This window comes from Nerophis lumbriciformis, linkage group LG17 (genome assembly GCF_033978685.3).
Source record: "Nerophis lumbriciformis linkage group LG17, RoL_Nlum_v2.1, whole genome shotgun sequence".
In the NCBI taxonomy this organism is placed as follows: domain Eukaryota; kingdom Metazoa; phylum Chordata; class Actinopteri; order Syngnathiformes; family Syngnathidae; genus Nerophis; species Nerophis lumbriciformis.
In genome coordinates, this window is record NC_084564.2 from 28388907 (window position 1) to 28405816 (window position 16910).

Consider the following 16910-nt stretch of genomic DNA (forward strand, 5'->3'; position numbering starts at 1 on the left):
ACCATGTGTCTGCTTGTAATTACTCTGCTCGTAAAACCAGCAATGTCACGACGTGACGACGCATCGTCATGCCCGGGAACCAGTACTTTTCAAACAGAGTATAGTACCGTTTTTGATTCATTAGTACCGCGATACTATACCAGTACCGGTATACCATACTACCCTACAACCTAATCACTCGAGTATCCATTATAAACTGATACCACCCTTGGTATGTACACCACCGATTTATGGCTCGATCACCCCTCCTCACACCATAACAGTTCTTGTTATATTATTCTCCAGATTCGTATTAATCTACTTCTTAATTTCATGTAAACAGCTTATTTCTGCTGTAACGTGTTTCCGTCTACACTTCTTCAATATTACAAATTTATTGGGCACTTATTTATTGGTTTTCTTTAAAGCTAACTGAGCGGTTAGTGTATCTATTAGCAAGCTTGCTAATGGCTTGCTCTTGGTGTATAACATGTTTACTATTAGCTTCGGGAGCGGCTCCAAACTGTGTATGGCAGGGATATTAAACTAAATAAACTAGATGACTACAAATTTCAATGACTTGCACCAGTGGGATCCTTGTTGACATTTGACTTTGTGTTTTGCAAAAAAGGCAGAGGCAATCCAAGAATGATTCTTCACTGGTTTTTGTTCATTTAATCGTGAATGGCTGTGTGGCGCAGTTGGGAGAGTGGCCGTGCCAGCAACCTGAGGGTTCCTGTTTCGATACCAGCTTCCGCCATACTAGTCACGTCCATTTAATGACAAAAACTAGTGCAGCGTGGGAGCGCACAGGAAGCAGGGAAATGGGACCGTGAGGCTCGGGTGGTAGAGCGGCTGTGCCAGCAACTTGAGGGTTCTAGGTTCGATCCCAGCTTCCGCCATCCTAGTCACGTCCATTTTGTCCTTGGGCAAGACACTTCACCCTCGCTCCTGATGGGTCGTGGTTAGGGCCTTGCATGGCAGCTCCCGCCATCAGTGTGTGAATGTGGAAATAGTGTCAAAGCGCTTTGAGTACCTTGAAGGTAGAACACCGCTATACCATTTACAAATGAATATAAACCAAAATCATCCCTTCCTGAGAGCAAACAATCACAATGAACCACCCCGGAGAGGCAGGTGACACTGGACTATAAACTCTCTTGATTATCCTAGGTGAGTACACTGATCCCCAATCAAGAGCAGGTGAGGTAAACAGTGCTCAGAGCCCGGGATAAAGTCATTGGAGGATGACACACAAAACAGGAAGCGGAAAATACAAAAAAGGAGACGGGTCTAGCTCAGACCTGGGCATTCTGCGGCCCGCGGGCCACATCCGGCCCTTTGTGCGTCCCTGTCCGGCCCGCGTGAGGCCAATCATAAATTACAAAATACATTTTAAAAAGTATCTATGTCGAGTGTGCAATACAACGGCGCTGCTTTTGTTTTGAAAAGCGTTATTTGTATTACTTCCGTGTGGATGTATGTGCGTGCGTGATTGTGAGTGAATGTGAACAGCTGCAATCACAAATTACAAAATAGAGTTGAAAAAACATATATGTCGTGTGCGCAATACAACTGTGCTGCTTTTATTTTGAAAAGTGTTATTTATGGGCGTTTGTCCGTGTGTAACCTGTAAGTGAAGGTGCACAGCGACAAGTGATGCACGGTTTGCACCCGAGACGCTAAAAAGAGAAAAGTTGATGACGAATGACGTGTTTTCAACAAGACATGGACTGCCAAGCAACGTTCCCTCTAAGGTGGGCGCCTGCGCAATTGCGCACTGCTCAAGCGTCCTCTGCGCACAGCAAATATATGCCGCGCACCAAATCAAATCCCATCTGAATTCTAAACAAAATAAACACATTTATTGTGTGTAATTTTGCAATGCAACTCTGAGTGACAGTGACAACAAGCGGCCCTAACGGTGTTCGTCAACACCGTTCAATTGAACACCGTTCAATTATTGTAACGTCTATCAAGATGCTTCGAGGCCAGGAATTATATCGATCACTTTATTGAGCAAAACTGTTTATATTCGGCCATAACCACACCAAAAACATGAGTAAAACGCTTCTATCTCGAAAAACTAGTCATTTTCTGCCGTACAAACCAGGCCAAAACCAACTTGTCATCTGTCACCAACACGCATACCACTAAACCACTGGTGCGTTTAGGGCCACACAAAAAGTCGGACAACTCAAACACCACACAAAGTTACACTATGACTCCTCAGTAATACGTGTGCTTATTTTACTGTCATTTATTATTAATGTTAATTTATTTATATTAATCATGGAATGCTGTTACTAGAGAAAGTTACAGGAATGCACACTTCATCCTATGCTTGCATTTCATTGTGCAACATGAGAATGTTTAAGGGGAACTAAATGTGATCTCTGAAAGGGGTACAAATGATTTCCAAAGCAGTGCTTTTGGTATAAAGTTAAGTTAGGTTAAATGAAAGTATTATTATTATTATTATTAATTATTATTATTATTATTATTATTATTATTTATCTTACGGTATTTATCAAAAATAATATTGAGCAAAATTTAATTGAAATATTGTCGATGTGGCCCTCCAGCAGTGCTCGAGTTGCTCATGCGGCCCCCGGTAAAAATTAATTGCCCAACCCTGGTCTAGCTGCAGACACAAAGTCGTGCCCACAAGCGGGATGACAACAAAAGTGAACCTTGTCTTAAAGACACGCCCCCTGTAGTGCTGACATAATGCGGGAGTGGACATTGGATTTGTAACGTAATCTAAGATGGTCGATGCAACGCACCATGGTTGGTATTATTTCGGTTGTTGAGATTGGTAGGTTGTGAGTTCAAACCCAGGCCGAGTCATACCAAAGACTTTAAAAATGGGACCCATTACCTCCCTGCTTGGCACTCAGCATCAAGGGTTGGCCACCGCTGCTGCTCACTGCTGCTGCCCACTGCTCCTCTCACCTCCCAGGGAGTGATCATGGGTGATGGGTCAAATGCAGAGAATAATTTCGCCACACCTAGTGTGTGTGTGACAATCATTGGTACTTTAACTTTTTATAGCTTTTCCGACCGTTTGTTTGCAACTCTAACCAAAACCCAGACCCAAACTTCTTCAGCAGTATTTTATTTTTTATTTATTTCTGATTTCCGTATTACGTATTGTCTCTCCAGCTTCCCTTCTGTTTGATGCACCCTTCAATTCCGTTGTCGTCACCCCTGTGGGCGCATCTTTAGGGGGCGCGGCTTAGATTTGGCGCAACTTAGACTTAGTGTCTACGCCTACGGTCTGCAACTTAGAGTGTCTGTGGTCTGCAGCTAGATGTACTTGGAAATAAAAGCTCTGAACAGTAACTAAACACCAAACACAGGAAAACACAAACGCATGAACAACCTGCCAGTAGCAATCCTGACAATGACTACTGACTGCATCTGAAATAAACGAGTTACAGCAACACCCTGGATACATAAATCACATTAAGAAAAAAGTTACTTTAAAAAATGAGAGAACTTTAAAGCGGTGCTTTGAGGAACACGCTCAGTAATGTAAATCACAAGTTTGGACCCCACTGTATTGTGTTTGCTGGCAAGGTTAAAATGTCAATGCAAGAATCTGCCAATGTGTTAACAGTGGTCCAAGCACTCTAGTGTTCTTGAACGGAATTCAAGGGCCAGTATGGTGTCATTCCCCAGGGTGGATGTAGTGCTTGCATGGCCAGTTAAATAGCCCTGGTGTATGGAGACACATAATTAGCTGCTAGCACTAAAAGAACAAATACAGTGTCGGCCTTCATGATCTGCATTTTACTGCATAGGAAAATTGTCCGATACTAATTCTGTGGCCGATCTATCGGCACATCTCTACCTATCAGAAAACGATAACATTAAATAAAACATATGAAGTGAACAAGCTATCAGTAATTGCTGAGATATGGAGAAGCCTCCCTTGTTTTTGTTGATTGTTTTATTGTGCACTTGCCAGTCAACCAAAGTGCTGTCGTAACAAAAGTGAGGTATTTCTGTCCATGACAGGCTACCAGCACTCGGTTTAAAGTCATGTATGTAACATTTCCATCATTTATGTCCTGATCTCTTTCCCTCCCCCTTGCAGGAATTCTCCATGCTGCAATTGGATGATGTGGTGGACCAGCGGGTCAACATTGTCGGTTTTTCCGTTTTCAACGAAGCGCATCCATTCTTCCAGGATTTTGTGCTAAGCCTCAACCGTTCCTGGCAGGAGAACTGTGAACATGTTCCCTTCGCTGGCACACCGGTTAGTCCACACAACGCACACACACATTGAGATTGTCATGATTATTATTTATCTTCTTACAAAAGCCTCACGGACCTTTTAAAGGCACCTCAAACTCCCTCACCCAAAACAAAACGGCACACACAAACTATACAAGTATGACATTTATCCAGTTAACTGCTGTAATTGCGGCGGATGTCCTCAGCCAGTTGTTATTCCTGGCAGCTCGTTCGCTGGCGTCCTCATTAAAATCGTTTATGGCGTCTTCATTCACTTTGAAGGAATTACACGTTGCACAATGTTGCCAGCACACCAGCTCAACATTTACAATTTCATGGATAAATCTGCACCTTCATGTTCATCAAATGGAAAAACATCTTGTTTGTCATTGTATTGTGTGTTGATTGTTTTTGCAGCATTTGTCAGAGACACGGAAGCAGACATATTCAGAGACTCTTCATGAAACACAGGATGTGCAGTATGACTACACGTCACATTTCAGCGAGCATTTTATTATATCATCCTAAGGGATGTGTCCAACCAGTCTACATGCGCTTTGTGGACTTGGAGAAGGCGTTTGACCTTGTCCCCCGGGAAGTCCTGTGGGGAGTGCTCAGAGAGTATGGTGTATCGGACTGTCTGATTGTGGCGGTCCGCTCCTTGTATGATCAGTGTCAGAGCTTGGTCCGCATTGCCGGCAGTTAGTCGAACCCGTTTCCCGTGAGTGTTGGACTCCGCCAAGGCTGCCCTTTGTCACCGATTCTGTTCATAACTTTTATGGACAGAATTTCTAGGCGCAGTCAGGGTGTTGAGGGGATCCAGTTTTGTGGCTGCAGGATTTGGTCCCTGCGTTTTGCAGATCATGTGGTCCTGATGGCTTCATCTGGCCTTGATCTTCAGCTTTCACTTCATTGGATCGCAGCCGAGTGTGAAGCAACTGGGATGGGAATCAGCACCTCCAAGTCTGAGTCCATGGTTCTCGCCCGGAAACTTGTGGAGTGCCATCTCCGGGTTGGGGAGGAGATCTTGCCCCAAGTGGAGGAGTTAAAGAGTGAGGGAAGAGTGGATCGTGAGATCGACAGGCTGATCGGTGCGGCGTCTTCACTAATGCAGACGCTGTATCGATCCGTTGTGGTGAAGAAGGAGCTAAGCCGGAAGGCAAAGCCCTCAATTTGCCAGTCGATCTACATTCTCATCCTCACCTATGGTCATGAGCTTTGGGTTTTGACCGAAAGGACAAAATCACGGGTTCAAGCGGCCGAAATGAGTTTCCACCGCTGGGTGGTGGGGTTCTCCCTTAGCGAGAGGGTGAGAAGCTCTGTCATCCGGGAGGAGCTCAAAGTAAAGCCGCTGCTCCTACACATCGAGAGGAGCCAGATGAGGTGGTTCGGGCATCTGGTCAGGATGCCACCCGAATGCCTCCCTGGGAAGATGTTTTGGGCATGTTCGACCGGTAGGAAGCCACGGGGAAGACCCAGGACACGTTGGGAAGACTATGTCTCCCGGCTGGCCTGGGAACTCCCTGGGAGGAGCTGGACGAAGTGGCTGTGGAGAGGGAAGTTTGGGATTCCCTGCTTAGGCGGCTGCCCCAACAACCCGACCTCGGATAAGCGGAAGAAGATGGATGAATAGATCCTAAGGGATAATACTATGAAATAAAAACCAGAATCATTAGGCGTGTGAATCTACCTTACATGGCGATCTGATATGAATATAGACATATGGGTGACAAAATGATTAGCTAACAAAACATTTTAAAACAGTACGATTTGATGCGATACGATTCGATGTGATTCAATGCAGATAGAATCTTTGCATGGTTAAAAAAAAAGTATCAGGTCAGAACAGCAGCTTGAGTGTAATAGTTCAAATACATTTCAAAAGTGCCATTCTGCTGTTTACTGTGCAGCTAGCTTTTTATCTTAAAGACAATGAACAGCGTAATAGATGCTGTGATTACGTACATCGCAGAGTTGTGGCTAAGTTTGGGCTGGAAATCTTTCAGATAGGTGTCCTTGTCTTTTCAGTTGGCAACTCTGCCCTAGCTCCCTTATCGCCCGCTTCAGTGTCTCCATGCCGTCACAACACTTGGGTCCTAAGATTAGTTGTGCTGTCGCTACTTTATTGCTGCTTTCCAAACTTTACAAATGGCCATACTTTTATCCAATTGACCAGACTTTTTTTTTTTCAATCCAAACATTTACCACACTTAAGATTTGGGGGGGTGTTGTTCGTAAACTCTTTTAATGCTGTCTGCTATGTTGCTCTGTAGTTGTCAGTCGCAAACGAGATTATGACAACATTACTCCTGTATTATGTCTTCCCAGAAGTGTCCTTATTTTTCTAGCAGAGCTCGAATCAACCGATTCATAACTTTCCAACCGGACATCGACCTATCCAAACTCGATATTGGTCGATCCAGAGGCTCGCCAAACGATGTATTCATATCTCTAAAATTGAAGTGGGTTTTCGTTTGTACCGATTACATTTTATACCCCTAATAGCCATAGTTTGGAGTAGTCAGTGTCAGCTTGTATAGCTGTATAATAGACACTAAAATGACTGAACACATTAATCTGAATAGCTGGCCTCCAAGTGAGTACCATGTCACATGTCCATTGTGTTCAAAGTGTGAATATTTAGTGTTAGGTGCCATACAGCCACGCGATCAATAGGGGGCTTTATTTTTGTATGAAGGGGCACATTAAAATACAAACAAATATCAACATTGTGTGTTCATCTAAGGACATAAACATGTGCAGGATTACTTTTATCAGAGATTTTAGATGCAAACCGGTATTCTCCGATATTGTTATATCTTTATACATATCAGATCGGGACACCACAAATCCCTGGCAGGATTTTTGGTAAGAAGGTTAGTGTTAATGTTATTTTGCACACACCTTTTTTTTATATGTATATCACATTGGTTTTAGTCCAAAACATGCAGTTAATGGTATTCTGATTTGAGTCAAATAGTAGAAAGTGTGGAAAAGAATGGTTATAGTGGGTGAGGCCTCTGAATACAATCTGCTTAGGGGCCCTGAAGCCGCACCTGCCATAGCTGTGCAGGTTATTTATGGAATCCACTTCCAGTCCTCCATGATTACATCACTGGTGAAACTGGTGGATGTTAGACATCTTGCACTCCTCCAACTTCCTTTCGCTTAAAGAGGTCATATTATGTTGTTTTTCTTCTACATTCCTTGTGGTCTACATAACATGTAGTTGTGGTTCTTTGGTCAACATGTATAACACTATAAAAATATATTAACATTAGGGGTGTACAGTATACTAGTATATTAGTATAATACCGCAATACTAATGAATCATATTCGGTACTATATCGCCTCTGAAAAGTACCGGTCCTCCTCTCACCGGCGTCAAAATGTAAACAAACGCCATTGGTGGATCCACACCTAACATCCACTGTAATGATACCAAGGACAGTAGCGTATCTAGTCGATACTACTATGATTTAAAAAAAATAAATAAATAAAAAAAAAAAAAAAAAAATCCAAGATGGCGGCGCGCACAGACGCAGCGGCTTACGGCTCTCCATTTCAGTGCTCTTTCTTCCTTCTTTTCTTCATGTTTTTTTTCCTTTTGTGCACCACCTGTACTGCAAACACCCGGTACACCCGCCAGTCACTCTTGGATATCGGTAACTCGAAACCAGATATCTGTTTCGAGCGACTTTCACCACGAGCACAACATCCCAGATGACATAGCGAGAGCACAGGGCTCTCCGTGGTTTGTTGTCGGGTCTGGGAGACGGCGTAGACGGAGGAGGGAGAGGAAGCAGAAGCGTGGCCGCAGGTCCGGCGTCTTGCTCAGGCTTAGGAAACAACCCCACAAGCCACCTCTACCGAGCCTGTTCCTCTCTAATGCCAGATCCCTTGTACAGAAGATGGACGACCTGGAGTTACAACATGCTGGAAACCGCTATGTTCGGGACTGTTGTGCTATGATTATCATCGAAACCTGGCTTCACCCGGAAATACCCGATGCTAGCATGCAGCTAGCCGGACGCACTCTGCTCCGCCGGGACAGAACTAAGGACTCCGGTAAGAGCAGAGGAGGGGGGCTCTGTATCTACGTGCATGAGAACTGGTGCAACAACGGGACAATCACTGAACAGCACTGTTGCCCGGACGTGGAGTACATGTCTGTTAGATGTCGGCCTTTTTTTCTCCCGAGAGAGCTGTCTGTTGTTATCATCACGGCTGTGTATATTCCACCGGACGCCAAAGTAAACACAGCGCTCTCTCTTCTGCTGAACACCGTCAACGAACAGCAGCGGGCCCACCCCGACGGTGTTCATATCATAGCAGGGGATTTTAATAAGGCCAATCTGAAGACTGTACTCCCTAAGTTCTACCAGCACGTGAAGTGTTCTACAAGGGGCAAGAACACCCTGGACCACGTGTATACCAACATAAAGCACGCGTAAAGAGCTACATTCCTCCCCCAGCTTGGACAGTCAGACCATCTTTCCCTCCTGCTCTCTCCTACCTACACCCCCATCAGACGCCAGGCCAGGCCTATCACAAAGACTGTTATGACCTGGCCTGACGATGCACTCCCCAAACTTCAGGACTGCTTCCAACACACAGACTGGGACCTCTTCCAACAACAGGAGCTGGAGACAGCCACAGGAACGGTGCTGGACTACATAAAGTTCTGCATCGGGAAGGTGACTGTGGAAAAAACCATCCGGGTTTACCCCAACAAGATAACCAGCCAGGTCCGCACACTCCTCAGGGCCCGCGACGCAGCCTTCAGGTCAGGGGACAGGGCACTGTACAGTGTTGCTAGAGCCGACCTGAAGAGAGGGATTAAAAAAGCAAAGGCGGACCACAGGAGGTGCATAGAGTCCCATCTGTCCAGCAAAAACTCACGGGAGGTGTGGCGGGGCATTCATGACATCACGAACTTCAGAGGCTGCAATATGACAACTGCGGATCAGAGTGCGACACTGGCAGAGGAGCTTAACTGTTTCTTTGCCCGTTTCGAAACCCCCCAGCGACACTCATCTGCTCCAGCCCTGCCCCCGCCCCCACCGGGCTCCGGCGCCACTCCACTCACTGTACAGGAGCACAGTGTCAGACGAGTGCTCCTGGCTGTGAACCCCAGGAAGGCTACCGGACCAGACGGAGTACCTGGAAAGGTGCTCAGGACGTGCGCCCACCAGCTCGCTCCCCCCCTCACCAGGATCTTCAACCTCTCCCTGGCTCAGGCAGTCATCCCATCCTGCCTGAAGTCATCTACAATAATCCCGGTGCCGAAGAAGTCTCCCATCACCAGCCTGAATGATTACTGACCAGTGGCCCTCACTCCGGTAATCATGAAGTGCTTCGAGCGACTTGTTCTCCAGCACATCAAGGACCATATCCCTCCAGACTTCGACCCCCACCAGTTCGCATACCGGGCGAACAGGTGCACAGAGGACGCCATCGCTGTTGCTCTCCACTCTGCTCTGAACCACCTGGAGCAGCAGCAGAGCTACGTCCGGATGCTCTCTGTGGACTATAGCTCTGCCTTCAATACAATAATCCCGGACAGACTCTGCAATAAACTGGACACTCTTGGCCTCCCCCCTCTCACAAACGCCTGGATAAGGGACTTCCTAACGGACCGACCCCAGAATGTGAGACTTGGCCCGCACCTCTCATCCTCCCGCACGCTGAGCATCGGCTCCCCACAGGGCTGTGTGCTGAGCCCCCTCCTCTACTGCCTTTACACCCATGACTGCAGTCCGGCCCACAGTGACAACCTTACCGTCAAGTTCGCCGACGATACCACAGTGGTCGGGCTCATCTCCAGGGGTGACGAGGCTGCCTACAGAGAGGAGGTCCTGAAGCTGACGGCCTGGTCTTCGGAGAACAACCTCGCTCTCAACACCAGCAAGACCAGAGAGATCATCGTCGACTTCAGGAGGAGCAGCACCGACCCTGCCCCCCTCTACATCAACGGCGAGCGTGTAGAGAGGGTCCACACCTTCAGGTACCTTGGAGTCCACATCTCTAATGACTTCTCCTGGACAGTCAACACCACATCAATCATCAAGAAGGCTCAGCAGCGGCTACACTTCCTTAGAGTCCTCGGGAAGTACAACCTGAAGCCTGACCTGCTGCTGACCTTCTACCGCTCGTCCATCGAGAGCCTGCTGACCTACTGTATTACGGTATGGTACGGCAGCTGCACTGCAGCAGACAGGGAGAGGCTGCAAAGAGTGGTCAAGACGGCTCAGAAGATCATCGGCCGCCCTCTCCCCTCTCTGACGGACATCTACACCTCCCGCTGCCTCAACAGAGCCAGTGCCATCATCAAGGACAGCACCCACCCTGGCTCTGACCTGTTCCACCTGCTGCCCTCTGGGAAGCGCTACAGGTGCATTAAAACCAAAACAAACAGGCTAAAGAACAGCTTCTTCCCCAGGGCCATAACCATCCTGAACGGACTGCCCCATTGTCCCTCATAACTGCCTTCTCTTCGGTGCAATAACCCATTCCACCAACCACCCTGTTTTTTTTTTGTTTTTTTTCATGTATATATTCATTTCACACCATATTCATTGCACTTCTACATTTTTTAAATTTGTATATATTTGCACATTGTTTTTCTAGCATGCACACATCGCACTGTATGGAATGGCCTCAATCTCGTTACCTTGCGTAATGACAATAAAGCTGATTCTGATTCTTCTGATTACGTCAATATTTTTTAGCATCACATGTTCTTTCGTTTAAAAAAAAATGTATATTATGTTTATAAACTCAGAAAATATGTCCCTGGACACATGAGGACTTTGAATACGACCAATGTATGATCCTGTAACTACTTGGTATCAGATCGATACCCAAATTTGTGGCATTATCCAAAACTAATGTCAAGTATCAAACAATAGAAGAATAAGTGATTATTACATTTTAACAGAAGTGTAGATAGAACATGTTGAAAGAGAAAGTAAGCAGATATTAACAGTAAATGAACAAGTAGATTAATAATTCATTTTCTACCACCTTAATAATTTGAACAAAATAATAGGTAGATAAATGACACAATATGTTACTGCATATGTCAGCAGACTAATTAAGAGCCTTTGTTTGTTTACTTACTACTAAAAGACAAGTTGTCTCGTATGTTCACTATTTTATTTCAGGACAAACTTGCAATAAGAAACATATGTTTAATGTACCCTAAGAGTTTTTGTTAAAATAAAGCCAATAATGCCATTTTTTGTGATCCCCTTCATTTAGAAAAGTACCGAAAAGTATCAAAATAATTTTGGTACCGTACCAAAAATATTGGTATCGGGACAACATTAATTAACATATATTATTTTCCTTTCAAATTCAGTGGGTTTGGCTTATATAACGGTGCGCTCTATAGTCCATTAAATGCGGTATATCTACAGTAAACAGCTATACATCCATCCATCAATTTACTATCGTTTGTCCCTCTCTGCGTCGCGGGGGGCTTGTGCCTATGCCAGCTGCACTCACCCTGGACGAGTCGCCACCTCATCACAGGGTCAACATGTTTTTTTTTTTTTTATTAGCATTAATTAATATGCCTTAAACACTGTTAATACAGGTTGCTTCATAAGATGATAAAAAAAAGCAAATTATTCATTTTTGAAAAATGTTATAAAATACTTCTTGGTGCCATTTATCTAACACCTCTAAGCCTGCTGCTCTACAACCTGTACAGAGACTGCTCTAAACTACATCCAAGTTGCAGGTCTACACGATTGTCTCTTGAGTACCGTATTTTCCGGACCATAGGGCGCACCGGATTATAAGGCGCACTGTCGATGAATGGTCTATTTTTTTTTTTCTTTTTTCATATATTAGACACACCAGATTATAGGGCGCATTAAAAGGAGTCATATTATTATTATTTTTTTCAGAATGTAAAACACTTCCTTGTGGTCTACATAACATGTAATGCTGGTTCTTTGGTCAAAATGTTGCATAGATGATGTTTTACAGATCATCTTCAAGTCACTTTCTGACAGTCTCTTCAGGATGCGCCGTTTTGTGGGCGCTCTTATTTACCTTCGACAGCCTCTTCTCCCCGTCATCTTTGTTGTAGCGGTGTAGCGTGCAAGGACGGAGGGGGGAGGAAGTGTGAAAAGATGGAGCTAACTTTTTTAATGGCATTCAGACTTTAATCAAATCAATGACGGAGCAGCATCTCCTCATCCGGAAACAACCACACCGGAAATATGTCTCCTGAAAAAACGTCCGACCGGAACTCTAATAACTAAAGTTCCTTGGGTGAATAATGTAAACTCACTACACCGGTATGTTTTAGCGCTTTCATGGCGAGTTTACTGACATATAAAAGTAATAACTTTTCACTACTTTATATTAGATATGGCAACAGCGGAGGATGAATGTCACATAACATGAAGATAGAGAAAAAGAAGAAGATTATCAACTACGGTGTCCGCACAGACTACAAAGGCGGACATGTGCAATTTTTCAGGATTTATGCAGATCCTAAATACAGATCAGCAGGTAGTTGCTTTTGCATAATATTGCGAAACAAATCGCCAGATAATGTCTTACCTTATACACACACCATAATGATACTCCTATGTTGAAGCACAGTACAATCCATCAAGCGGTACGGCTTTCATAGCTTACCAAAGTTGTACTAAAACATTTTGATGTATTTTTCAGCGCCGTGTGTAGTAATGTTCCATATTTTCAATGGAGCATTTAAATTGTTGGTGTTGTTTACTTGAGACCCATCATCGCGCAGGCTACTCGTATCTCTTATGTTTGACTGCCATCTACCGGTCACACTTATCATTACACCATGTACCAAATAAAATTGCTTCGAGGTTGGTGAGCTCAACCAAACGTATTCCTTACATTAGGCGCACCATCGAGTTTTGAGGGGGAAAAAAAGGATTTTAAGTGCGCCTTATTGTCCGGAAAATACGGTATTTACTTTTGTAAGATATTGTATGTATGAAAAGATACGACCTCCATGTTTGTTTTGGTACAAATAAACTGATTTCTAAAGAACAATGTGTACCGTCAGGAACTATAGTTGGACGCCAACAACACAGTCTAATAATTAGTAACGCCGTCTGTGTGTAATTCAACTTCAGCGAATGTACCACCGTTAGACAATGTTCAACAATTTGCCCCCCTCTGTTGCAAACAAGCTGGCTGGTGAAAGAGGCCAAACGAGCATTTAGAACACAGCGTGATGTAAAAGTTGTACTGTTGCTCTCGCAGCAGGTCGCTTGAATACTTCTCAGCTTCTCACAGCTTTATGACTAATTAGCTCGAAACTTGGGAGAAAAAGAAAGAAAAAAAAAAAGCTGGCGGCACTTTTGCAAGAAAGCCATTAGCAGATGATGCGCTGTTTTTGACAGTAATTAGGACTGATGCACAAGTATACCTGCAGGGCTGATGTGGTGTGCAATATCCATCCATCCATCCATTTCTACCGCTTGTCCCTGCTATTGACCTCTTTGCACGCGGCCTGCCGAGGCTTTAATGCTGTTTTAATCAGACTTCAAACCAAAAATAATTGTAGGACTGGTGACATAACACTCTTTGTCATGTTTATACTGCAAATAAATGTGCTATATTCAACAAAAAATAGTGTAGGGCAGGACTATTCAACTGGGGGCATTGGGGCCAAATACAAAGTTCAGTTCAAAACCTGGGAGACAAACATTTTTTGTAGGCATATTCCTAAAATTAGCGTGCTCCTTTTTTATACAGGAACTTGGACCACTGTAAACACATTGGCAGATCCTCGCATTGACATTTTAAAGGCCTACTGAAACCCACTACTACCGACCACGCAGTCTGATAGTTTATATATCAATGATGAAATCTTTAACATTGCAACACATGCCAATATGGCCGGGTTGGCTTACTAAAGTGCAATTTTAAATTTTGCGCGAAATATCCTGCTGAAAACGTCTCGGTATGATGACGTCAGCGCGTGACGTCACGGATTGTGGAGGACATTTTGGGAAAGCATGGTGGCCAGCTATTAAGTCGTCTGTATTCATCGCAAAATTCCACAGTATTCTGGACATCTGTGTTGGTGAATCTTTTGCAATTTGTTCAATGAACAATGGAGACAGCAAAGAAGAAAGCTGTAGGTGGGAAGCGGTGTATTGCGTGCGACTGCAGCAACACATACACAGCCGGTGTTTCAATGTTTACATTCCCGGAAGATGACAGTCAAGCTTTACCATTGGCCTGTGGAGAACTGGGACAACAGAGACTCTTACCAGTAGGACTTTGAGTTGGATACGCAGACACGGTACCGTGAGTACGCATGCAGCAGCGGCTTCCAAACATTTGATCGCTTGCCCGTACGTGCGTGCCGCTATGTGCATGTCATGTACGTAACTTTGGGAGCTTTGGGGAAATATATGTGCTGTATGAACTTTGGGGAGGTGAACGGTACTTTGGGCTGTGGGATTGAGTGTGTTGTGCAGGTGTGTTTGAGTTGTATTGGCGGGTTATATGGATGGGAGGGGGGAGGTGGTTGTTATGCGGGATTAATTTTTGGCATATTAAATATAAGCCTGGTTTTGTTGTGGCTAATAGATTATATATATGTCTTGTGTTTATTTACTGTTTTAGTCATTCCCAGCTGAATATCAGGTCCCACCCGCCTCTCACAGCATCTTCCCTATCTGAATCGCTCCCACTGCCCTCCAGTCTTTCACTCTCACTTTCCTCATCCACAAATCTTTCATCCTCGCTCAAATTAATGGGGAAATCGTCGCTTTCTCGGTCCGAATCGCTCTCGCTGCTGGTGGCCATGATTGTAAACGATGTGCAGATGTGAGGAGCTCCACAACCTGTGACGTCACGCTACTCGTCTGCTACTTCCGGTACAGGCAAGGCTTTTTTATCAGCGACCAAAAGTTGCGAACTTTATCGTCGATGTTTTCTACTAAATCCTTTCAGCAAAAATTTGGCAATATCGCAAAATGATCAAGTATGACACATAGAATAGACCTGCTATCCCCGTTTAAATAAGAAAATCACATTTCAGTAGGCCTTTAACTTTGCTAGCACATATAGAACACTCGGGTCCAAATGTATGATTTACAAAACTGATGCGTTCCTCAAAGCACCTCTGAGTCCTCTTATTTTTGGCAGTTAAACATTTTATGTCATAATGTGATTTATGTAACTAAGGTGTTGCTGTAACTTGTTTATTTCACATGATAAATGAAGCAAAATCAAATCAAAATCAAATCAAATCAACTTTATTTATAAAGCACATTTAAAATTTACCACAGGGGTAGCCAAAGTGCTGTACAATGAGCAGGTTAAAAGATAAAACAAGTACCGAGCAAACACAACACAACACAAACAGAACATGATAAAAAATAAATAATTAAAATAGAATTAATAAAAACATAAAAACATAAAAACAGGATCACAGCAGGTGTATTATGGGGCGCCATTGCAGGATGGATATCACTCAGTGTTAAAAGCCATGGAATAAAAGTATGTTTTTAAGAGAGATTTAAAAACAGGAAGAGAGGAGGCTTGTCTAACACTCAGGGGTAGGTCGTTCCAGAGCTTGGGAGCAGCAACGGCGAAAGCTCTGTCACCTCTAAGCTTCAGCCTTGTGTCAGGGACCGTCAACAGCAGCTGATCGGCTGATCTTAAGGATCGGGTGGGGCAGTAAGGCTGAAGGAGGTCGGAGAGATAGGTTGGCGCGAGGTTGTTTAGACATTTAAAAACAAATAAAAGGAGTTTAAAATGTATTCGGTAACGCACAGGGAGCCAGTGAAGGGACGCTAAAATAGGGGTGATGTGCTCACGTCTGCGGGTCTGTGTTAGCAGACGAGCAGCAGAGTTCTGTACGAGCTGCAGGCGGGCGAGGGAGGCCTGGCTAATGCCAACATACAGGGCATTACAGTAATCAAGACGAGTCGAGATAAAAGCGTGGATTAATTTCTCAAGATCATGTCTTGATAAAAGCGGTTTCACTTTCGCTATTTGGCGTAATTGATAAAAGCTTTTTTGAACGACGCTGCTGATTTGTTTTTCGAATTTAAAATCTGAGTCAAACTTTACCCCCAGGTTTGTGACAGAGTCGCTGAGATACGGGGTCAGAGTGCCGAGGTCAACGTTGGGGGAGGGAGAGCGACTTGGACCGAACAACATAACTTCTGTTTTGTCTTCATTTAGGCTCAGGAAGTTAGCTGAAAGCCAGACTTTGATGTCGTGCAGGCAGTCAATAAGACTTTGAACCGTGTTATTTTGTGCCATGGGAAAATAAATCTGGCAATCATCGGCATAAAAATGAAATGCAATACTGTACTTCCTAAAAATAGAACCAAGGGGGAGAAGGTAAAGCGCAAATAAAATTGGGGCAAGGATTGAACCCTGGGGGACCCCATGTGGTAAAGGAGCTGTGGACGACATAAAACTGTCTACTTTTACACAAAAACTCCTGTCGGTTAGGTACGACCGGAACCAGTTGAGGGCGGCGCCCTTAATGCCCACACAGTTCTCAAGACGAGTGATTAAGGTGGTGTGGTCGACGGTGTCGAACGCAGCAGACAGATCTAAAAGCACCAGGACAACATATTTACCAGAATCAGTGGACAGGAGGATATCGTTAAAAACTTTTAGAAGCGCTGACTCTGTGCTGTGGAGGGCTTTAAAACCGG

At 44.4% G+C, this 16910-nt stretch overlaps 1 protein-coding gene across 5 annotated transcripts in view; it reads left to right on the forward strand.

Moving 5' to 3' along the window:
* grik4 (glutamate receptor, ionotropic, kainate 4) overlaps nt 1–16910 on the forward strand; it is a 1016493-nt gene that overhangs the window by 792505 nt on the left and 207078 nt on the right. For all 5 annotated transcript variants that reach the window (XM_061973003.2, XM_061973004.2, XM_061973005.1 and 2 more), the window contains one exon: nt 4082–4243. In XM_061973003.2, the coding sequence (XP_061828987.1) occupies nt 4082–4243 (162 nt within the window). The remainder of the gene's footprint in view (nt 1–4081; nt 4244–16910) is intronic.